This window comes from Mycetomoellerius zeteki, unplaced genomic scaffold (genome assembly GCF_001594055.1).
Source record: "Mycetomoellerius zeteki isolate Tzet28-1 unplaced genomic scaffold, Tzet1.0 scaffold345, whole genome shotgun sequence".
NCBI lineage: Eukaryota > Metazoa > Arthropoda > Insecta > Hymenoptera > Formicidae > Mycetomoellerius > Mycetomoellerius zeteki.
This window is the reverse complement of record NW_017257333.1, coordinates 247,845-271,947: the sequence shown is the minus strand read 5'-3', so window position 1 is coordinate 271,947 and position 24,103 is coordinate 247,845. Positions and strand designations below refer to the sequence as shown.

General features: G+C 32.4%; 3 protein-coding genes across 3 annotated transcripts; 2 read left to right on the top strand and 1 right to left on the bottom strand.

Moving 5' to 3' along the window:
* Positions 1-889: 889 nt before the first annotated feature.
* ZnT63C (solute carrier family 30 member 1) lies at positions 890-7,442 on the top strand. The gene is made up of 8 exons (XM_018452409.1): positions 890-1,248; positions 3,108-3,299; positions 3,650-3,872; positions 4,882-5,143; positions 5,310-5,427; positions 5,534-5,749; positions 6,159-6,269; positions 6,875-7,442. Exons 2-8 carry the CDS (start codon positions 3,123-3,125, stop codon positions 7,082-7,084), a joined length of 1,317 nt encoding a protein of 438 aa, XP_018307911.1. The 5' UTR covers positions 890-1,248; positions 3,108-3,122; the 3' UTR covers positions 7,085-7,442.
* A 427-nt stretch (positions 7,443-7,869) lies between these two features.
* Pex16 (peroxisomal biogenesis factor 16) lies at positions 7,870-16,140 on the bottom strand. Its single transcript, XM_018452411.1, has 10 exons — positions 15,737-16,140; positions 15,416-15,662; positions 13,660-13,933; positions 13,246-13,346; positions 12,940-13,166; positions 11,027-11,103; positions 10,542-10,795; positions 10,025-10,255; positions 8,288-8,483; positions 7,870-8,156 (listed from the first exon to the last, which is right to left on the bottom strand). The coding sequence occupies exons 1-10, from the start codon at positions 15,861-15,863 to the stop codon at positions 7,998-8,000; spliced, it is 1,893 nt and encodes a 630-aa protein (XP_018307913.1). The 5' UTR covers positions 15,864-16,140; the 3' UTR covers positions 7,870-7,997.
* A 3,331-nt stretch (positions 16,141-19,471) lies between these two features.
* Positions 19,472-23,335, top strand: LOC108725403 (lysoplasmalogenase-like protein TMEM86A). The gene is made up of 6 exons (XM_018452410.1): positions 19,472-19,807; positions 21,762-21,925; positions 22,028-22,221; positions 22,330-22,445; positions 22,638-22,748; positions 22,980-23,335. Exons 1-6 carry the CDS (start codon positions 19,787-19,789, stop codon positions 23,082-23,084), a joined length of 711 nt encoding a protein of 236 aa, XP_018307912.1. The 5' UTR covers positions 19,472-19,786; the 3' UTR covers positions 23,085-23,335.
* Positions 23,336-24,103: the final 768 nt, after the last annotated feature.

Here is a 24,103-nt window from a genome sequence, read left to right as displayed (position 1 = left end):
TTCGAAACGCATGGCATAATGTTCTTGATAATCTGAGCAATATTACAAATATATTAATTTTAAGAACTTTGTATACAAACTGTTTCAGGTTTACATAGGACAATTTACAAATTTGGAAATAATTCATATTTACAAAATGGAATGTTGAAAGCCGAAATAGCTATCGATTGTCAAAGACAGATTTTGCGAAGTATTTGTTAGAAATTTTATCGAAAGAATGTCACCAGAATACAATAGAATCTGCTAACACAGAATATGGTGGCAGATTACCAGCAAATGAAATCTGTAGAATTCCATTTAAGTTAATTATGGCAGATTCTTCTCAATTTCTACTGGCAATCTGCTGCCAGATTACAGTGATAAAACACGAGCTTAATACTGAATAAAAAGTCGGTATTAAAATACAATAAATATACATTAGAATACATAGTATTAATTAAAGTAAACAAAAAGAACAGAGTTATGGATGAAAAGATAATAGTTTTGTTCCTAGTAGCTGTATCAAAACAGCATTAAAAAGCACTGGAACAAAGGTAGGACAAGCAAGACTCTACTTTAAGTTATATATTTTATTTGACATTTCAATTTCAATTATTTTTATTTTTTTCTTTCCTTTCAATTTATCTCTCACTTTTTTTTAAATATAAATTATTGAATTTCTCATAATTGACGCGTGTATGTATAATTATGTATTTCATTGAATATAAATTATTGAATTTTTCCTAATTGACGCGTGTATGTATAATTATGTATACATGTCTGAGCTTAAGTACATATTTTTTATAAATTAAAAAAAATTTTTATATGTATAGTTTTATACGGCCACACAGTGATACCCTTTTTACTCACGCTAGGTACTTCACTGATGTGGCGTTCACCGCGCATGCGCAGAAAATCCAATTCTTCCCAAGACGCCGCGCGATTGGTCGATCAACAGAACGCAAACTTCACGGAGTTTTACGAACGCAGGTCAGCGTCTTCGTCTGCCTTGTTTATCGTAGCCGTAACGTGGAAAAGAGAAAATCAGTTTAGCCATGAGCGCTACAGTGCGTTGTGAGTCTTTGTCGTGTGCCTTCTCTGTACCTGCCAGCGATGCGCTTTGTGCGTACGCGTGATCGCGCGACGGAACATGTCCAAGAACGTTCTTCACTCGCCGTGTTCAATTAGGGTCACTTGATAAATCGAACGATCGGTGGCGAACGCGAAGGCAAAGACGGCGAACGGGCGCGACGAATTTTCCCCTCGAAGGTAAGTGCGGCAAACGTACTTTCTTTTTTTTCATCGTCCTTGCGACCTTTTTTTTTGGCTTCCTTGCTGATTTGAGACGCTAACGATGACATCATCCTGGATAATAAATTCCCGTGGAGTGTCAATTGATGGGTCCTGGGAGTCGATCATGTAACTTTTTCCCTAGAACGGAAGCATGAAAAGTAAAAATTTTTTATGATATGTATGTATATGTATGATATATATATATATATACACATAAAAAATTTTCACTTCACGCTTTCTGCGTTAGAGAAAAAGTTACATGATCGATACCCTGGAGATAATCGGAAATCATTGATATTATCAACCACTTTTCATTTGGCAAAAATATGTATATGGGTGTGTACGTGTACAACTTTATACCGTACACATATAGAATACATTTCGCGACATGTATCTGCGAAACGCCCGAAGAATTGTAAATTAATTACGCATTACAGACTTAACGTCCGGATATTCATATCGGGACACTGAAATGGTAATGTCAACGCTCTTCTATTATCTTCGAGAGCTCGTTTTTGGTTACAAAAACTTTTTCCCAGAACCGGATGTCTTTCGTTGCAAAATAGGCCTGTTCTTTTTAGCTGAACTTCTTTGTGCACAGTTCATCTTTCCTCCTTTTCTCTTGAAAGCGTTGAAAGCGTGGAGTTCATCTGACGTTCGGTTAAAAAGACTTAATGTGATCCCATCTTAATGTAACCCTCAAAGATTCTTTGATTTGCGACGCATGATTAGGCTTTTTTTTTTTAAATGAACCTTTTACACGGTTCATCTTTCCTTCTTTTTTTTTTTTTTCAGAAAAAAAATATGAACCGTGAAATGGTTCAATTAAAAGAACAGGTTTGACGTAGTCCTTTCGATGACATCAAAGGTTTCTCGATTTGCAACACATGATTAGAGCTGCGAGTCAATTGTGTATCTTGAAACGAAGTGAAAATTATAAAAGTGAGCGAATTTAGAAGAATAGTCATAATTTCTTTGATCAATACCTGATAAATTTGCTCACTTTTGTCATTTTCTTATCTCAAGATATACAATCGACCCCCTGTTGTTTTTAGCTAAACCTCTTGCACGGTTTAATTTTTCTTCTTTTCTCTCCACTTTGGAGAAAGAAAGGAGAAAAGGTGAACTTGCAAATGGTTTCAGCTAAAAAAAAAACAGGTCTATTCTTTCCCCGCGTGATGAATCACGTATCTTTCTTGCCATTCCGCGTTGTGACTCATATTCATTTCCTTTTTCCTTTCCCCCCTATTACCGGATTCATGGCAAATAGATATATAAGGAAATTGTTTTACTGTGTAATATGACTTTTGAAGCGCACGTGTGTATTGCGCGTGATCTCTCGTCGTCCTCGTCCTCGATCGTAAGAACTCGATCATGAGATAAGAGTTGCTTCCTTGTATATCGAGAACATTTCTCGCGCTCTGATAATCGTCTGAAATTCGCGTGTAAACAAACAAAGACCACAGAGGCAAAAGTGAATAGAAATTCATTAAATTTCTCGCATCGTGATAAATTTCATCAATTTTCATCTTGAGTACCGGGAAGACGAATTTCTGTGTCCGACGTTACTTTCTCGTCTGTATCAGTTAATTTGATACTTGACATTACGATATTTGTCGACAAGAAAGATAATTTCTTACGTAACATGTATTTGTTCTTTGTTCTTTTGCGTTGTAATGAATTATTCAATTTGTTACGTTGTTCTTTACACTTGCGTCTGTAGATTCAAAGAGTTATAAAAATAAGTGTGTATTATTAGAAGCTTCTTGCGGAGAATATTTTGAGGCAATGCACATGATGTATTCTGCAAACACTTATTTTTCTGATGTTTTCAGGTCTATACAGATACCATGGGTCGTTACACAGGAAAAAAATGTCGTCTTTTGACAATGTTATGGCTGACAGCTTTATTTTTTTTAGTCGAAATTGTAGTTGGTTATGTCACCAACTCGATGGCTTTAATAGCAGATAGTTTTCATATGTTGTCAGACGTAGCCGCTTTAGTGGTAGCATTTCTTTCGGTGAAGGTAAAGTTCTGCAGTTTGTTTTTAATTTTAGATCTGTTCTTTTTAACTCAACTTCTTTGCACGGCTCATCTTTTCTCTTTTTCTCTTCACAAATTTATATTCCCATTCAAATGTTCCTCAAGTATTCCTATTGTATTATCCTTATTTATCAAAACAAGGGGTAAACAACAAACGTATAAAATAATACTTGGATGGCACTTGAGTAATAATGTAAACGTAGCCCAACGTAAAAAGAAAAAGAGAAAAGATACAAAAAGCTAAAGCAGCTAAAAAATAGATCTCTTGTTGAAAAATTTTATTGCCAATATTTAATATTGTTGATTGCTTTCAAACAATTTTTGATGTTGTAGATGTCACCGAAGAAATGGTCCAAAAACACATTTGGCTGGGCCAGAGCTGAAGTATTAGGAGCTCTAGTGAACGCCGTGTTCTTGGTCGCTTTATGTTTTAGTATTACTGTGGAAGCATGTAAAAGATTTATCGAGGTAGAAGAGATACATGAAGCTAAACTGTTGGTCGCAGTTGGGGGACTTGGTCTGCTAGTGAATGTGATAGGTTTATGTTTATTCCATGGTGAGTATAGCGTGTATCATACAACTCAAGTTTTATTTGTTTTCGATAAAATTTAAACTATTTAAAGTATATAAATAAATATGACGTATAGGTATTTATACGTATAGGTATTTATCCTTGTTTTAAAAATTCTCTAAAATTGTCCTATTATTATAGAAATGTAAAATCACACATCGAAACTTTATATTAAATTCGTTTATATTAAATTCGTAAATATATTCGTAAATATATTCGTATATTAATATTTAGAAGAATATATAGAAGAATACTTATCTAGAAATTTCTATTTTCACTTTCTCTTTCTGTTAGATAATATTTATAAAGCACTTTATTTGTATTTTATATCTTAATTATCATCTTTCGTATCTAACCATATGATAACTTAATTATGATTATGGATAAGAGTATTTATATATTCAAATTGCTGTTTGCCTATAAGATTTTTTGTTCAATACTGTCACGATGTTATCTTATTATTAGTGCTCGAAAGATTTTATTTTGAGTTAAGATAAAATTGATTATGAAATGTACATGGTTAGATACAAATGTATTATTGCAGCAAGATTTAAAATACAAACCTTTTGCAAATATAAGACAGAAATAAAATTTTTGTAAAATTGCTGGATTTATATCTCAAGATTGCAAAGAGAGAACAATGTCCGAGGTATAATATAAATGTTAAAAATGTGTTAAGGAAAAAAAGTATCAATATCTGTTATCTTATTGATGTCAAACTGTAATGATGTCAAATTGAATATTTGAAAAACATTCAATTTCAAAAAATGAATGTTGATTATTAAAAGGAAAAATTTATTATTTTATTGCATTTTTCATGAAACACTGAATAATCTGTCATATTTAATGTATTTCATAACATATTTAAAATACAGTTAATATTTCTTAGATTAAATTTAATTTAATTAATCGATTTTTATGTTATATATCTTATAAGATAAAAGTAACCTATTTTATATATATCGATAGATACTTATAAGTGTAATTATTGTAGAACATGGAAGCGCTCATGGTCACTCGCATGGTATATCTCGAAGTCATAATAGATTAAGCACTTTGGTAGGCACAGACGATAACGAAAATGACGAAGCTTATAGACCTTCGACACCTCAAGTAAAACGAGCGCATGGCCATTCGCATGATGCAAGTCAGATGAATATGCGAGGGGTATTTCTTCATGTACTTTCCGATGCATTGGGGTCTGTCATTGTAATTGTGTCTGCTCTAATTGTATGGCTAACGAATTGGAAGTATAGGTAATTATATATTACATATTCCTATACATTCTACGAGGATGGTTCAAGTCAAACCTTTTTTATTCTTATGTTCATGAGAATAAAAGTCCCGGTTTGACTTGAACCACCCACGTATATAGATGTTGAAGAATTTTGAACATATAATTGAAAAAATTTTTTTACATAGATTCTACATTGATCCTGCACTGTCGCTTTTATTAGTCATTCTTATTCTGCGTTCAGTGTGGCCGTTACTTCAAGAATCAGCTTTAATTCTATTGCAGACTGTGCCAACACACATTCAGGTAATATTTGTTGGCTTGTATAATGCAGTATGTAATGCACGATTTTTAAAGTAACATGTACGTATTTATGATATACATTATCTGATTTGTAAATTTATTTGTACAGGTCGATGCTATACAGCAACGTTTGTTGGAGAATATAGATGGCGTATTAGCTGTACATGAGTTCCATGTGTGGCAATTGGCGGGTGATCGTATTATAGCTAGTGCACATATAAGATGTAGAAATCTTTCAGAATATATGAAAATTGCCGAACAAGTTAAGGAGTTTTTCCATAACGAGGGTATACACTCGACGACTATTCAACCAGAATTTATTGACGTAAGTAGATACACACACACACACACACACACACACACACACACACACACACACAATAATATTAAAAAATCTGTTCCTGTACGTACGCTAAACAAAACAGAATTAGACAGAAAAATTTATGCAAAAAACTAGATAAAAATGCACGCAATTTGTTATTCCGAGCAATGCATTTTAATATTTTTTTATCTACGTTGGTAAGATATGATTAAGAAGTCTATGAGTCACATGTACGTTTAATGCGAAATTAACGATCGTTTGTTCAAAGTTAATGATGCGTAAGATGAATGTTCACCAAACTATTTGCGACTCACAGATAAACGACGTTTCAATCATGGCTTATGATTGACTCTAATTTGAATTATTTTTGTTGTTAGATACTTTTATTAAAAATATCTTTCTATCATTCTAGTATCATTCTAATAGCGAAATTAAAGAGACTCCCACAGAAGATTGCGTGTTGGATTGTCCAAAGACTGATAAGCCATGCAATCACGCGACGTGCTGTGGTCCTTCCAAACAAGTAAGTACCGTATCATAAATTTCGTGTCCTTGCATCATTCATCATCCGTACATTCTTCGATTTCTTAGTATAGCATGGAAAGAGATATAAGTCCTCCATCTGTGTACCCTAGTTCAAAATACTTCGGACGAAGCTTAGATGGAATAAAATCAGAATCAAATATGACTATAGATCGCGATAGTTTGTCTACTACGTCTGGGAACCTAAATTCTATACTTCATCCATTTGAAAGTACAGTTATATTTGTTTGTAAAAGAAAAAAAAGCATTGTGCTTCAACGAACTTACTTCAATTTTGATTTTAATTGTTTGAAAAATTAACTAATTTTGCATTCAAATTCACAGTATTTACTTAAACCTAAATTCAAAACCAAGTTACAGTAAGATGTAATCAATGATACGAAATCAAAATTGTAGATAAACTTCTATTTTTATATTTGTATTTGACTAACAAGATAAAAGAGAAATGTTACACGTATTAATTAACACATATTATGACAAACATCTCTCTTGTAAAAATTAATTTCTTTCACGTTTTGTCTTGTCCATTAGCCTTACTAATAAGATTTGTAAAGATTTATATAGACAATAACTTTTATAATACAGGGTCGTGAGACTCCTTCACCTGGAGAGACGCCGTACATGTGCAGACAGCGTAATAGCTTGGCACGTTCGACAGGCTCTATAGGAGGAACGGAGCAGCAAGAAGTGAATGAAATGGAACGTGGACACTTATTATCACTGCCCGCTTCGCATCCAACATCGTTTCACTCCGTCCAAGTTCCCCACACTCACGTTAATGCACCAACTGTCTGAGTTCTCATTGCATTATCAAATATATCTACCTCCATAGTAAAATACGCGAGATGCGTTATGATTTATTGTACAAATATACAATAAATATGTATCTACATAAAATTCATTAATATCACAGTTGATGGCAGTGGTTGAATGACATATTATGGCAATTGCTTATAATTGATAAATTAATACATTCGTGAAATCTTATAAATTAAAATTTATTAAAAAATTTTTCCTCTTTTTCTGAAATAGTTCGACGAATAATCTGTCAATTTCTCATCTTTGCCATCAATTTACTTAGAGTAAATAATTAAAATACATGATAAAAAATTAAAATCCAAAGGCATATTAATACCAAATATATTACGTTATATGATGCTCTATACGCTCTATATGCTTGGATATAAATAATAAAATTTCGAATTTTTACTATAAATTTCTTAGAAAAAATTTCAAAATTAGATTTTGCGACTGATGCATAATTTATCGCATAAAATATGTAATCTAAGTTAAGTATTTTTTAAATCTCATTTGTATATTGATTTGACAGTGCGGTTTTTTAAAAATCCCACTTTACGAAGCTCTTTATTTATATGTAATTTTTATTGCGTTGATTGTAATACGTAATTTATAAGATAGGACGCAAATTTATAAGCAAGAGTACCAAATCTCTTCGTTATGTTTATATAATCTTTCCTCCATATAATTCTTAAATGTTAAGTCTGTATATTTTTTATGTATTTCTTATAGATTTAAGCAATTATAAAAGAAAATTACAAGACATATTAATTGTTGTTTCATGTATAATTTTTCCTTGTACAATAGTCTGCAATTTCGGAAGTACTGTGACAATTATCTCGAAAGATACTTTATATTGATTATACATTAATAAGTTACAAATTTTTTTAAGATACTGTGCTGTATATTTTCAATTCAATCGTTGCGAGATCCAGGAACGGAAATAAGACAAACTAGTGTATACACCAGGAACTCCTCTATTTCCACAACCTATTCCCCATGTCACCAACCCAACAACTTGATACTGACCGGTTGATGTTGGACACACCAACGGTGAACCACCATCGTCCTTTAAAGAAAATTCATAGTGATAGTGTTAGAATTAATGAATACGTTAAATTATTAAAAAAATAACTTTGTGATTCAGATTGCTATGCAATATTCATTACTTTGCAAAAGGCAGTATGTTATATTTCTTACAGTGCATGCGTCGTAGTTCGTTTGCCCTCCTGCGCACATGAAACTGTCGTGCAGAACAAAGCTGGTTCCTAATCGCGTCTGTCGAAGGGCATTTTGGCAAGTCGTCTGACTCAACACGGGCAATTCTACCTCTTTTAGAGAACCTTGTCTGGAGTTTGCGTTAAAGTTATTCTTTCCCCAGCCTGACATCAAACACCTTCAAAATATTGAAAATGAAATATTAGGTAATCGCGACGTATTTATAAAATTATAATACATATGGGGGGACATTTCAGCATTTATTAAGGCTCCTGAGTAGTCGCCGCGGCCATGTTGGAATCATGATGTTAGAAGCGAGGACTAAGACACGTTAATTTATGTTACATGCCATTTGTAAAGACAATTTGGATAAATCTAAATGATGAGATCGCTTTGAAACATTTGTAAAAATCGACGAACATTGTCTTTTCCTCCCTTGACAGTCAGTAAATAATCGTAAAAGGAACGTAAAGTGAGCCTTTTTCCTGGCAAGAAACAGTCTGACAGCTGTTGAAACGAGTGAAATATACACTTTTATGTATAAAATTCCAAAATATAACTGTAGATTCCGTCCATTTTTAGGATTGTCATAAGTACGAGACAAATCACATTTTCACAATTAAACAAATAATAACGAAATGGCATGCAACACAAATTTCGTCGTCAAAACGTCACTTTTCCGCGCCTATAAGTTCAGCTATTTCGTGATTTATCGTGGCGAAGCACTGTAATACACACGCAAATAGAGTGGATATAAGTAGAGTGGAGCCAATGGGTTCAAGTTAACAAAGCAGCTAGCCTGCTCGCCAAGCAAATGAACATAATTGGTTGTTACTTATAGATCCAACCAATCATATTCAATCGCTCGGTAAGCATGCCTAGCTACTTTGTCGTTTTGAACTCGCCCAATAATTCCAATAAGTCGGAAGTCGCCATTTTACGACAGATATTTATAATGTAATTCTTCGTTCTAATCTCTTCTTTTTTTTAATGTCTTCTTCTAATAGTTTCATCGTAAAATAGCAGAACCAATTAGCAATAGGAACATGCATTGGCTTCACTCTCTTATACCCATTCTACACACAAGCACAAGCCCATATACATACATGTGTTCGGCGCGCCGAAAGCCACCCAAGGATTTCGATTCTTTCCCTTGGAAATTTTCACAAGAAATGACCACCTTTTTACATGCTCGTAGTCCATGCGCGATTAACGACTCGATTAAGGCCAATTTAAGACCATTTTTCGTCGTACGACAAATTTTCAAGCCTGTCGATTGGCTATAGGACAAAGAGATCCGAGATCTTCTCTGTCTTATAGCCACGCTTGAAAAATTCGTCGTACGATAAAAAATGGACGCATGTAATATTGGCCTATACCTTACGTCTGCTTATAACTAAATTTAACGTAAAGATGAAACCTGAATTTTTGAAAAGTTTTAAAAAGGAAGTTTTAAAAAGTAACCGAGGGAAAGTTGGGTGTACATGGGCTCGTGCTTGTATGTGTGGCTATCTGTTTCGCCAGGCTGCCGTCTGATTCTGTATCGCTACCGTCAATGCAGAATTCTTGGCTGATACTCAGGGGCCTTAACAAAACGATAATACAAAAATTAATATATTTGCAATACAAAATAGAGGGTAGATTATGTATTTTGTTGATAGAAGAGAATTTAAATGTAGACAGAATTAAAAGTAACTAGACCAAAATATCCATACATACCTTGTTCCCGGACTAACTGTTTGACTTGACAAACATGCCGTATTAATGTTAGGATTAGATGCAATAGGAGCACGCGAATTCAATCTAAGCACTGCTATATCGTTCTGGAGATTTTTCGAATTAAATTCACGGTGCAAGGAAATTCGTGAGATGCCGATATCTACAGTCGGATAAGGTTCAGCTTGAGAATTAAAATTCCACTCGCCTAATCTCGCTATAATCTCGCCAACACTGTAACACATTTTTAATATACATATATGAAGAAAATAAGATATTAAAAATCTGTATCATATTATAGAATTTTAGAAATTAATCCCTTTGAAGGTTTATAAAAAGATATTATTATAAGGCCCGATTGAACTAACGTTACTTTGACTTTAAGCGAGGCTTAAAATTCTCTCTTTATAAAGTCAAAAGAGAGAAAGAAATAGAGTTTTAATTGTTAGTGTAACCGGATCTAAGAGGTATATTCTTCAAAAATTTAATTTTACAATTTAATATTAAATTTTTAACTTACTCATATTCTGCCACCTTATGAGCGACAGTAAGAACATGTATTGGACTGACAAGCACTCCTCCTCCGATATAAGTACCTTGGATGGTTAAAATGGCCACCATCCAAGGATATGCACCGTAAGGAGCTTGTCCCGCTGGCGTGGCATATTCAACTCTTCGATATCCACAAGGAATGTCATCATCGTCATCATCGTCATCATCGTCGTCATCGTCGATTGGACAGCAATATGTATATCCAGTAGAGCAAGAAGTTCCCTATAAAAGTATAAAACTGTAGTTTTATATATTGTATATATATAAAATATAATAGTATATTGGTATACTGTACAATGATTGTTAAATATATTTATGTAAAAATAGTAATTTACTTTTTTAATACAAAACTTATGTGTAGAATAGATAATTCTAAATTTTCTACAAATGTAAATATTTCAAATGAGTTATATTATTATAGTATTTTCTTCAATGTGAACTGAAATATATTACCGGATTCACTACTCTGATGTCAATGCCACCAGTATAGCCATTGGGACAGGTAGTTCCAGGAGAGCACAAACATGCATCTATAGAAAATAATAAAACCAAGAAACATTGATGTAGTGGTTTAAAAATATGTTATAAATTAAGAAATGTTTTTCTATTTACAAATTCTTTGATACCATTTAAATTACTGTAAATTTTTCAGGTATATCATTAATATTTTTCACGCAATTAATAATTTTTTCATTATCTCTGCTATTTTTTTATTTTTTATTGTAAGATTTTGTAGCTTATCATTAATATTTCACATTTTTCAAGTTTTATAGCAATATAATATCGCTTATTTGTTACAACAACTTAATTAAAAAATTGTCATTTTTTAGTCGCTTACAGAAAAAGATTAAAAACACAAAGGAAAAAAACATACTTTTGTTCCTTTATAATCAGTTATTTCACCAAAATTGCATTTTTAAGTCATTACAAAATTTTAATCTTTTTTTTGAAACATTTAGATTCATTTTCTTAAAAACTTGATCTTATTAATAAAATGACGTTGTGACAAATGGGCGGTATATATGTATATATATATAAATATATATTCAAGATAATACATACTCTGTGCAAAAACAAACGTTTGCAATAACTGGCATAACAGTACAAACAGCAAGACGTTATTCATCTTGAAAATCAGAGATCAAAGAGAGAATAAATTAATACATAGTATACACTCTTGTCAACGAAACTGACTCACAACAAATAAAACACGGAGTTTAACTTACGAAATTTATATGTATGTACACACAAATGCATCAGCGCGTTGAGAAGCGGTACATTTCCGTTTTTCATAATTTTCAGAGGAACATATTACCTTGTGCATCCAGCCGGATGAGATATAATACATGACCTTTCACGGCGTGCTAAAAACGACACTCGGTGGGCTTTCCAGAACTGTTACGTGTAAAATATCTGGTACTACGTGAAAAAAAAATAGACAAGCACTTCCGATCATAATTACGTGTAATAATCCATAGCACGTGCGCTGTAATAGTGCTCAGCGGTCTTTCTCAGAGGATCAAAACAACCGCGCATTCATTTGACGCGGAGAGAAGGCCATCCCCATTTTATTGACAATTAAGCAATGAAGGTCAATAAATAGAAGTTACTGGTGCGAGCAGATCATGAATCACGCATCGCTGATCTCATTCAAATATTAAAATACATTGTTGTAAGAAAATATTGTACCACAAATGGTGATGTAACAATTTGTCCTATCTGATATTTACGATAAAAGGATTGTTACATAAACGATGAATGTTATAACATAGAATCATTATAAGTGAATCACAAAAAACTGATATATAATCTGTCTTAGCATTAAAATTTATTAAGCTGAATTTATTAAACCGTTTAGTCTTTAAAAAATTCAGCTTGATAAAAATAAAAAAAATACATTAAAGTTATTTATCAATCATGATAAAATTATTCAAATTGTGCAAAGTTGTGACAGAAATCGGGAAAATTCGTCGAAATACTCGAGAAATACAGTTTTCCTCCTTTTTACTTCACTCTTACATGCTAGAGTTAATCAGAATGCTAATAAATTAATCAGAGCGAATTAATGGCTATTGAAGGAAAAAAATGACTTTTCTATATGATCTTCATATAATTTATTTTTATAAATTAATAAAATATACTGAACAATCATAAACACCATCGCTTAAATTCATCCCAGAACAATATATAATAATAGAGAAAAATACAAAAATAACATTAGTCTCTTTCTCGATAATTTTCCAATTAGTAGTAAATTGGAATGCTTAGATTATGCTGCTTTCGTATTTATGAATAATTTAACTTATGCATTTCTCGTAGCGAGCTTATATTAGTAAGTTAACGCGACCACAGGTAAAAATATGTACTTTGCATATATGGTAAATTCTTTTTAACGGCACTTGTCAAATACTTGGCAAGAGGCACGGAATTAGATATCGTATCAAGCAGTGCATCTATCTTATTTCGGCTGTACTTATCGTAAAACGGCGATCTCAAAATGTACAACAGTAAACCCAATCTTCGACGCACAAGCTCTTCTTCTTCCTCCTTACTTAATAATGCTTTTCGGGCGCAACGATTGAAGACATTTAAACTGCATAAACAATAACAATTCGATTACATAAAATATCACAATTTATCAATTATGTATAGTAGTTCAATATGCTGTGTACCTGGCTATATCGATAATAAGTGATAATATCCACGATGGCCAATGGTTTTGGCTAATGTTCATACATCCTAGATGAAGCAGTGGCTTTGCCACATAAAGACTCTAGAAGTTAAATATTTTATTACCTGTGTCTTTTTTTATATTAGCATGTTACGGACGAAATCCGCATGGTGTGCAATGCCGGCATTGCCTGGGTAACGTCAGCATTGCACAATGTGATTGAGTTGTGCAATGCTGACATGCCATGGGCAATGCTGACATTATACAGCAACTTCACCCATAACATATATTCTGATAAGATTCATAATAATAATACTTTGACTTTGACAAATTCCAGTATAAATTGAGATACTTTTTTTTGAGATATTATATTAAAATCATTAACCATATGACAGTACTATATTTTTTAACTAACCTCAGCTAGTTTAAAATCCCTGTCAGATTCCTGGATTTTAGTTAGATTCTCGTTCTCATCTATGACAGGAGGCAAAGCTTTCCATGTTCGTAATTCTATAGGAGTCGAATACTTTACACTTCTAACAACGGTGCCCGATCTTTTCAGCATAAAGCCTTCCTTCAATTGCACATTGTCGATTTTATTGAATTTCTCTCTGTTAAGAGGCGGTATCGCTGGGCTTTTCGTTATACGTTCCTTATATACATAAATTAATAGCAGTCGCAATATAGACCTAGGAAGAATAAATGTTGGTCAACAAGGAGACTTGATGAATTTTGTCTATATTATACTGGATTAGCACACATTAAAGGCTGCTTTATATAAAGTATCTAAATGTGATATAATATAATTAATTTTGATAATGAAATAATACTAGTGAATAATGCATATTTTGTTAAATGATGTGACAATATCATTATTGGATATTTAATTTTTTTAATATTTATATGTTTTTACATTTAACTTTACTAATTTCATGACAGCTCAGTTTTAATATACAATATTATAAGATCTGTTTTTAGAATTGAATTGATATATATTTTTGGAACTTAAAGTAAAATATATGTATAATTTGATGTTTGGCTAAAGTGAGAAAATAGTTTCAGTGCAGTGTCAAGTATAGGAATAAAAAACAGACTAAAATCCAGTTCCATCAATGTAAGATTAAGAGCCAGTTGTTCCACTTCTTGGTAAATTTTAACCATAGGTAAATCTGGCAATCTGTGTACATGTGATTGTGTAATTTTATTATTTACCTAATGAATAAAATTTACCAAAAGATGAAACAACTAGATCTAAAGTTTAATTTTGGTTTAACTTACTATTTATTTCTTTTTAATTCCTAGAAAAAGATAAAGAATAAATTAAACCGAGATTAAAGTTAACTTTACATTGGTAGAACCACAGGCTTTGTCCATTTCTAATTTAGATTAACTTTAATTTTGATTTAACTTTGTATCATTTTCCAGTTTTAAGAATTAGAAAAAACAAAAGTAAAACAAGATTAAAATTAATCTGTCAGTAGAAATGAACATAACTGTAATACAAGTGACTGAATTCGCTATTAACCTTTAGACTGTCGGGAAAGTCACTTTTGTAGCTTTCGAATGTGGGTTAAAATACCATTTTTGGTGGCTTTAAATACTAACTGTATTAAACATATATATGTGTATGTTGCTCAAAATATATAAAAATATATAAGTATTGAAAAATATACAAAAAAAGTAAAAAACATAAAAAAGTAAAAAAATTATAAAACAAGAAAAAGGTAAAAAAAATATAAAAAATGAGTTTAAGAACCAAACAAAAAAGAAATGTTAAAAAGGAGGTATAAACCTTTTACGACTATGTTGTTAACTCTGGGTATGCTAAAGGAAAGTTCTCTGCACGAGTCTATACATTTATATTCATTCATGTTGTCAATATTACATTTAGGATTCGAGATTTCCTAAATCTATGCTCAAAATTGGAATCAGCAATATCAAGAATTCTGGAATACACTATTTTTGAGAAAATAAAAATTTTTTTTATTTGATCGTATATTCCTTGCTAGGAAAACCACTTTTATGACTCTGCACAAATCTCGATATTCTGCACCTTGGGTATGTTACTTATATAAAAAAAATTTCGAGAAAAAACCACTATTTTAACGAAAAACTGCCAGCAGTCTAAAGGTTAATTTATCGCCAAAATGAAAGAATGGCCCAATACTCACTTAAATAACTGTATAATTACAATTATTAGCCATTTTCCTTTTGGCCCCCATAATTTTTTAGCTGATACCTCGAGAAAAGTCTCAGTGTACTCCACCACGGTCAACCAAATTTTTATCTTGGAGTCAAACTGAGGTATTTTCAAGTGCTGGCGTTTACTGCTGTACATAAGCAAATCGTTGCAGAGGACTATCAGATTTGGCATGGAATAAATCAATTCCACGACCAAAGTCGAATTGCGCAATTGTCCTGCAAAGAACATACATTTTAGTAACGTATCGTAGCGGAACGTAACAATAAAGTTCGATGGCTCGTTAACTAACCAAAACTGAAATATGATAAACATCTGACGGTAGCCTCGATGTCTGTTAATAATTGCGGATTCGCTACGATCCAATTCTTGTACGATGTCAATAGGTTTTTTAACGTGAAATTAACACGGTTCGCCATCTCGTTGTTACGTTATTTTAGAATATTTTACAGCTAAAAATTTTTTTTTTGCCGTGTATCGTCAGATAACGATAGAAGAGTGCCTTCAATCTGTCCTTTCAGGTTATATGGCACAAAAATATCGAAAAATAGACATTAAATGTTTAATTCTGCTTATTTCATTACAAAAAAGTAAATTATTGTAGTAAACACTAAGGGGTTGCCATGTTTGATTCCGAGAGTTGAACTCAATTTCGATTTTAAATTCGATTTTCTTCGTCCAATACGAATCGCTGTTTTTGAGCGAAATCGATTTTATTTTGTTAACTTTCCTAATGCCCGTATCACACTACGCATTGAAGATTGAGGATTGCGAATTAAGGATTAGAATTCGACCAATCAAGTAATTTTAAGTTTAATCCATTTCGTTCTAATTGGCTGAATTCTAATCCTCAATTCGTAATCCTTAAGCGGGGAGCACAGACTCTTGCATAACGCATAACACGTAATGCATAAGAAAATGTACCAATCAAAGCCCTCCGTTTCCTTCCTTTCCATGAAATAAAGAATTCTGATTGATTAAATTTCTTATGCATTACATGTTATGCGTTATGCAAAAGTCTGTGCTCCCCGCTTTAGTCTCCAATGCATAGTGTGACACGGGCATAAGGCCGGAATCAAACTACGCATTGAAGATTGAGGTTGAAGATTGAAGATTGAAATTTGACCAACAAGGACAAAGAAATTTTAACTCCTTTCATTTCGATTGGTCAAATTTGAATTTTTCAATCTTCAATCTCAATCTTCAAAGCGTATTCTGATTCCGGCTTAAAGGCTTATCCATAAATGTGTACGTTTAAAATTAAAGAAACTAATCAATGAAATATCCAGCGTAAAGAATTGCCAAAAGATCAAAAGGAAAGATTGAAAGCGTCTTAAATTTTCCCTTTATCCGAAGGGAAATTAAAAAAACAGAGTAAAACACTCGTTAATATGAAATTTGTTCATATTGTTTCAAATTTCATTGAGGTGTAACAATTTTTGTAAGATGAGATAAATATATATTCGGGCATCGGAGACAAAAAGAGAGAAAGAGAGAGAGAGAGAGAAAGCAAAGATTCTGATTACAGAAAGTGCAAGCAACACGAACAGACTTATGAGTCTTGTAATGCCCGTGTCAGGCCGGAATCAGACTACGCATTGGCTACGTTTACATCGTGCATTTAGGCCGCGGCCTATACAATAGATGTCTTTGATTCTGTATATTAAACAAAGACACCTATCGTATAGGTCGCGAACTAAGAGCACGGTGTAAACGTAGCCATTGAGGATTGAGATTGAAGATTAAAGGCTGCGTTCAGCAGACTCAACAGTTTTGCAACCGTTTTATGATTGTCTGCTGAGATAGGACCATTCTTCTAGATCTAAAAGTATGATCCAATTAGCGCGAAGGAAACTTCCAACAGTTGCAAAACAAACGTTCTGCTGACCGCAGCCATTGATTACAATTTGACCAGTAAGGATAAAGGAATTTTAGCTCCTATTGTTTTGATTGTTCAAATTTCAATTTTTCAATCTTCAATCTCAATATTCAATGCGTAGATTCCGGCCTCACACTACACATTGGAGACTAAGGGTGAAATCACACGGTGCGGAAAAAGACTGCGGAATAGAGAATGCGTCATTGAAGCAACCAATCAGCGCTATTCCGAATAGCGCTGAATAGCGTTGATTGGTTGCTTCAATGACGCATTCTCTATTCCGCAATCTTTTTCCGCATCGTGTGATTTCACCATAAGAATTGCGAATTGAGGATTAGAATTCAGCCAATTAGAACGCAACGGATTAAACTTAAAATTACCTGAATTGGTCAAATTCTAATCCTCAATCTCCAATGCGTAGTGTGACACGGGCATAAATGACACCGGATTGTCCACGTCGCCAATTGATCAATTCAGAATTCTAACTTCCTTATTATAGGAGAATAATCGACTGTAATTCGCCCATTTTTTATGGCTTAAGGCTTAAAACCCTATTGTAGATCCGGAGTAATGCCCGTGTCACACTACGCATTGGAGATTGAGGATTGCGAATTAAAGATTAGAATTCGACCAATCAGGTAATTTTAAGTTTAATCCGTTTCGTTCTAATTGGCTGAATTCTAATCCTCAATTTTCAATCCTCAGTCTCCAATGCGTAGTGTGACACGGGCATAAGACCGAAATCAGACTATGCATTGAAGATTCAGATTGAAGATTGAAGATTAAAATTTGACCAGTGAGAACAAAGAAATTTTATCTCCTATTGTTTTGATTGGTCAAATTTCAATCTTTCAATCTTTCAATCTTTAATCTCAATATTCAATGCGTAGTTTGATTCCGGCCTTATGCTGGAGTCCCATGAGAAGGCATGAGGCGTATTTTCCGCGTATCTTGGAATCACACTGCATCCGATTTTCGTCGTACGACGCTCTGCATCCAATCAGAAAACAGGATTCCAATAATACGAAGCAAAATTCATCGGAATCCTGTTTTCTGATTGGTTGCGGAGCGTCGTACGACGAAAATCGGATACAGTGTGAATCCAGCATAACCATGTAATCAATGGCTGCGTTCAGCAGAACGTTTATTTTGCAACTGTTGGAAGTTTCCTTCGCGCTAATTGGATCATACTTTTAGATCTAGAAGAATGGTCCTATCTCAGCAGACAATCATAAAACGGTTGCAAAACTGTTGAGTCTGCTGAACGCAACCAATCAAAAGCGATCTGCTGCTGTGATTTCGTGTCTTACTGATTACTGATTGGTTACGCGGTTACGTGATACGCGGCAAATACGTCTCATGGGAGAGAGAGAGAGAGAGAGAGAGAGAGAGAGAGAGAGACTCCAGCATTAATAGAAAAAAACTGCAAAATATTTAATTTAAATTACGATTAATTAAAAAATGACTATCACAAATGAATGATTTCGTAAACAACTTTCTTATGAATTATTTCATTACTTGTATATCTTGTACGAAGATTTTTAAAATGCAATTAAAAATGGTTCGACAGTGATCGAGATAGTTTTAATTAATCAGCTATATCGGTTAACTTCATAGTACAAAAATAACTGATTAGTTAAAATTATTCTTTTAATTATATTTCAAAAGTCTTCGTACGAAATATAAATAATTTAATAAGAAAATAGTTTAAGAAGTAATTCATTGTTTACTAATTTTATACGAATAAACTTGATATACCGACTATTTACGTATAAGTTCAAAAATATTTAATTTAAATTATATCCAAACGATTACAAAATCCTTTAAATTATATACTTCAAGACTTTTCATAAATAAAATACAATCGATTTAAAAAACTTTGTGTACTTTATATTTATATCAACTAAATTAAATTAATTAATTAAAATATTCTAGATGACTATGTCAAACTTTTTTAATTATATTTTTCCAAAATTCTTATTATATTTACTTTTTAATTACATCTTGTGAAAGTCTCTATAGAAACGATTTCATAAATCATTTAAGAATTAAAACAATTGTTGGCGAAGTTCATACGAAAGTGGTTAAATTCTATTTTCGAACGCGCAGCCCTGGCCTGAAGTGCCGACGGAATTGGTGATTGGTCGTCGGCCGGTTGGCCGCCCTGGGCGATGTGATCGGCGGTGGGGTGCACCAACAACACAGTGCCCCGGTGACAGGGCGCGCGATGCGCACGTGTGTATGTGTGTGTATGTGTGTGTGTATATACATGCGTGTGAGTGGTGCGTCGAAAAGCGGTCATATAAATAAACAGGGAGCCTGCGAGCCATCAGCACACTCGCGGGGCCTCTCACGGTCTCGGTCGGTTGGACTTGGCGGACGGTTCGGAGTGACACAGGCGGCTGCTGCGGCGTTGCTCCCTCCCCGACCACCCCGCGCCCCTTTGGTGTCCTTCAACCGAAGATGTCATCGCCTACACAAGTGGTAAGAAGACGTGGTTGCGATAGACGGTTCACGCCGATAAAGGTGGACGTATATATCACCCTCCTTCTGTAAACACTCGCTGGTTTTATTTTATTTTATTATTTATTTTTTATTAAATTAAAATCGTCTCAATTGCCGCCTTCGCCGCACTATCGCCGTTCGATTTAAATCGAGAGAAGCTGCTGCTGCTGCTACTGCTGCTGTTTTTTGTTTTCCCCTTTTGTATGAATCACGTATTCCTTATACTCTGCCCCTTTGTTAGAACGCGAGCGGCATATTCGCGTAAAAATAGAATTTATTGAATTAATCCAAGTAACCACTCGCGTGGTGGTTGAAACTGAAAGATAAATATTCGATTTGCGTATACTTACGTCGTGACATGTACGTCAAAAGTGTGTTATATTGTATACGCGGAAAATTATCGGAGCGCAGACAACAACTGTACTTTACGGAAAGAATTATTTTGAGAGAAGTCGTCTAATTTTCAGCGAATATATAATACTCGCAATTCTCCGGAATTGTAGGCACGCGGTTATAATTATGTTAATTAAAACGATTTGCATCCTTCTTTGGATGCAAAAACAGAGGACGCATCGTTTTTTTATAAGTCCGTACAAAGATTAGATGAAGATATAGATAATTATTTATAATTTGCATACATTTCGTATTTACATTTCACAGTAAACATTTTTTGTGCCTATATAAAAATTTTAATTCAAGCTCTGTATGTAATTATATCTACAATTTATATAAACGTGATAAATACATTTAATATTTTGCAATTGAAAAATATATAATAATTAAGTATTAATTAGTAAGTAATTAATAGTAAGTAATAAGTAATAATTTTTTAATAATTTTGCATTGTTTTGTAAATTAAAACTCTTCTTGTTTTGTAAACTTAATTCCTTTCCAAATTCCATTTCAAATAACTAAATTATTAATCATTAAATTGCAACATATAACATTAATGAATCACAAAATACGAACGGAAATTACAAACAGCCAGAACCCAGAATTTCCGCGTTACGTGTATCTTGCTGGAAATATCTTAAAGATATCAATTCAATGCAATCATTGCAATAGAGTGCTATTAGAGAAAACTACTGTATTGGCATAAAGTGATTGCTCTGTATCAAAGACCATTGTGCATCCTGACGGTACCAGTATTAGATAATGTACTATCTTGTAACTGGCTGGATTAGGTCGATGATTAGGCCTCAGTGACTGCGGATAAATCTCATTCAAACATGCCCTATCATTAGATAGATTTGAATATATTTTGGAAATAGTTATATATGTATAATTATTTTTTTCTGTAAAAAATTAATATGCTGTAAACATTAATAAATATATAAATATGAAGAATTTTACAATAATCGTATTGAATTGCTGTTAATAATAATGTGATTATAAATTAAAAATTAATTTGTAATCGCCATTTATCAACAAATTTAAAAAAATAGAATTAATCTCAACTCCTGTGCGAGTAGATATAAATTTTATTCTATTCCATAAAATGAACGTGTTTACTTGATTGGATTATCTAATTGTGAAATATCAAATGATAAATCAATGATAATTGAAGATGTTTATAACGTATAATTTACGATGTTTCCGAAATTTTTTTATCATTTATTACTATTAAACTGTGTACTTAGATAAAAATAAAAATTTGTGTACTTAGAGATAAGTTATTTTAAGATAGCTGCTTCTTCATGAAAATAGGCAACTTTATGAATTTAATGCAATTAAAATTGAATTATGAATAATTTATCGTGGAATTTTTTTATTCTCTAATTGTTTTTATTATTTTATATGCACAAGTGGTTTTAGAGAAAAATAATTGGTCTATTAAAATTATCATGCAAATACATTTTTTATCATTACAACGTTTCTGCATATCGATACGAGTTTTTGCAATAAATAATAAAATAATATTTTTATATTTCAGATAAAAAGCGTTGGGCCAAAATTGGTACCGTTCTTTAAAAGTGTGTCCGTATATTTTGTATTACTTGCTGAACAGCCATCTCTATTAACGGCGTGTTTTAAATGTTTGCCGATAATAAGTCTTATTATTTTTGTTCTGTTGCACGGAATTAGTTTATCCAAAGAGTAAGTAGAGTGCTTCTATAGATTAACGATAAGCTGGATGATTTTATTCGGTGGTAATCTTTTTGCTTCAGCGTTGCTAACGTAATACTCATCTCTTTGCAGATATGCCTTCTCCAGGCGTATATTAACGGGATTAGTGTTTAGTTGCATAGGTGACGCACTATTAGTGTGGCCTAATTGCTTCACTGCAGGGATGTGTATGTTTGCTATCGCGCAAATTATGTATATATTTGCATTTGGATTCAAACCCCTTAATTTAACACTCGGAGTAATACTGTACATGTCTTGTTCAATTGGTAAGATTTATGAACACGAATATTGCGAATGTGTTTTTAACCGATTTTGTATTAATTTTCATTGATCGCTATCTGTCATTAATTAATTGATTAATGTACTGCTTCCAGTTATATGTGCTTTGATGCCGGGATTAAATGGGGTTTTAACAATAGGAGTGCCAATTTATACAGTATTACTTACCACTATGGCATGGAGAGCCATATCAAGAGTACAGTTCTTCGGGGTAAATTTATGTAATAATATAGAAACTACAGAAACAATTAACTTTATACCTGTTATCTCCATTCCCTTTAAATATGTGACACTTACTTCTCTAACAATAAATTATTATTTATCTAAAAACTTTGCCGCAAGTAATAGTTCTTATATATATTATTAATGCAATATAGAGAATTAATTATATTTTATCCATTAGGAATTGTGGACGTGGACTAAGTTGTGCAGTTGCATTGGAAGCATTTGCTTTGTCATATCTGACACTTTGCTCGGGTTTCATTATTTCCATAGTCCATTACCTTATTCTCAGGTATGTACATTAAGGCTGCCTTTTGTTCATTGAGAGTACTGAAAATCTATAATATATGTAATGTATATAACAAATTTTTTGTACTTGCAATGAATAAAATATTTCAAAGCCATATTATTGAATAACGGAACGTAGTCTATACATTCACATAGTGCTTCTGAAAAATGCCTTGATGACGATATGATAATTTTATGAAAGGTATAATAATGTTCGATTTTTTTTACTTCCCAGGTATCCATTATGTTGACATACTATGCAGCACAATTAGGTATAGCATTAAGTGCAGTAGATTCTAAAAACAATAGTAATAACAGAGTACCTGTCAGTAAAGGCTGAAATATTTATCCTTTATCTGGATAAACTTATCTGCAGATGTAAAACAGGGATGTTTCTCAACGTCTGCTTTAAACTATGTGCATAATTCCAGTAGGAAATTGTTGTGATAATCGTCTGACACGTTGAATATTTCAAAGTCATATTATTGAATAAGGAGACTTGGACGAATTTCAATGATAGGATGTTGTACCTTTGACTGTAGAGAAATAGTCTTATATTTCTTTTTTGTATTATTAATGAAATGCAAAGAAGTCCCATAGAGATTTCATACTAGCCACATTTGTGGTGTCCTATTTTTTGTATATGTATACGAAAGAATTAAAAAATATTATACTGTTAAGTATAAATATAATAGAAGAATAGAAGAATATTAAGTATTCTTAAAGAAATAATTTCTTTGCGAAAATTTCGTTGTTTTTATCAAAACAATTATGTTGTAGTGTTATAATATGTCTGTGAAGATCAAGAATTTGTAAATGTAAAAAGAAAATATATTACAGTGTTAGCGTTATATATAAGCGTTTCTTATGCATAAAAATCGCATTTTACGAATTATATAAAATGGATTATTTTACATATATTTTTAGGCCAAAATGCAATAGCTTGTCTGCGATTCATTGCAAATGGCGAACATATTAAATAATACTTTTGTAATAAAATTATTGTTGTATATATATATATATATATATACATTATATATGACCTATACTTGTTAGTGTGTTATTATCATTCGTCAATGTAAATTATCATCTTACAGACAAGTTACAATATAGCTGTAAATTATACTATAGATAAAAATTTCTTACGTCAATCTATATTATACATTACACTGTATATCATGTTACACATATGTTGTGTGTTTATTATAACATGAATCATTAATACTGCCATTTTTGTTGGCAAAATAAAAACTAAATGATGATATTATAACGGACTTTCAACTGAATGTCTAAATTAAATTTTTCAATAATTCTATAAAATTCCACACAGTGAAAATATAATATTTATAAAACAGACAT

Coding starts and splice junctions, on each gene's coding strand:
- ZnT63C (XM_018452409.1), top strand. CDS start 3,123: ATGGGTCGTTACACAGGAAAAAAATGTCGTCTTTTGACAATGTTATGG. Junction 5,428..5,533: donor CTGTGCCAACACACATTCAG/GTAATATTTGTT, acceptor TTATTTGTACAG/GTCGATGCTATACAGCAACG. Junction 5,750..6,158: donor TTCAACCAGAATTTATTGAC/GTAAGTAGATAC, acceptor CTATCATTCTAG/TATCATTCTAATAGCGAAAT.
- Pex16 (XM_018452411.1), bottom strand. CDS start 15,863: ATGGCGAACCGTGTTAATTTCACGTTAAAAAACCTATTGACATCGTAC. Junction 11,104..12,939: donor GAATTTACCATATATGCAAA/GTACATATTTTT, acceptor TATTTTCTATAG/ATGCATGTTTGTGCTCTCCT. Junction 10,256..10,541: donor CATAAGGTGGCAGAATATGA/GTAAGTTAAAAA, acceptor AATGTGTTACAG/TGTTGGCGAGATTATAGCGA.
- LOC108725403 (XM_018452410.1), top strand. CDS start 19,787: ATGTCATCGCCTACACAAGTG. Junction 22,446..22,637: donor CAAGAGTACAGTTCTTCGGG/GTAAATTTATGT, acceptor TTTATCCATTAG/GAATTGTGGACGTGGACTAA. Junction 22,749..22,979: donor GTCCATTACCTTATTCTCAG/GTATGTACATTA, acceptor TTTACTTCCCAG/GTATCCATTATGTTGACATA.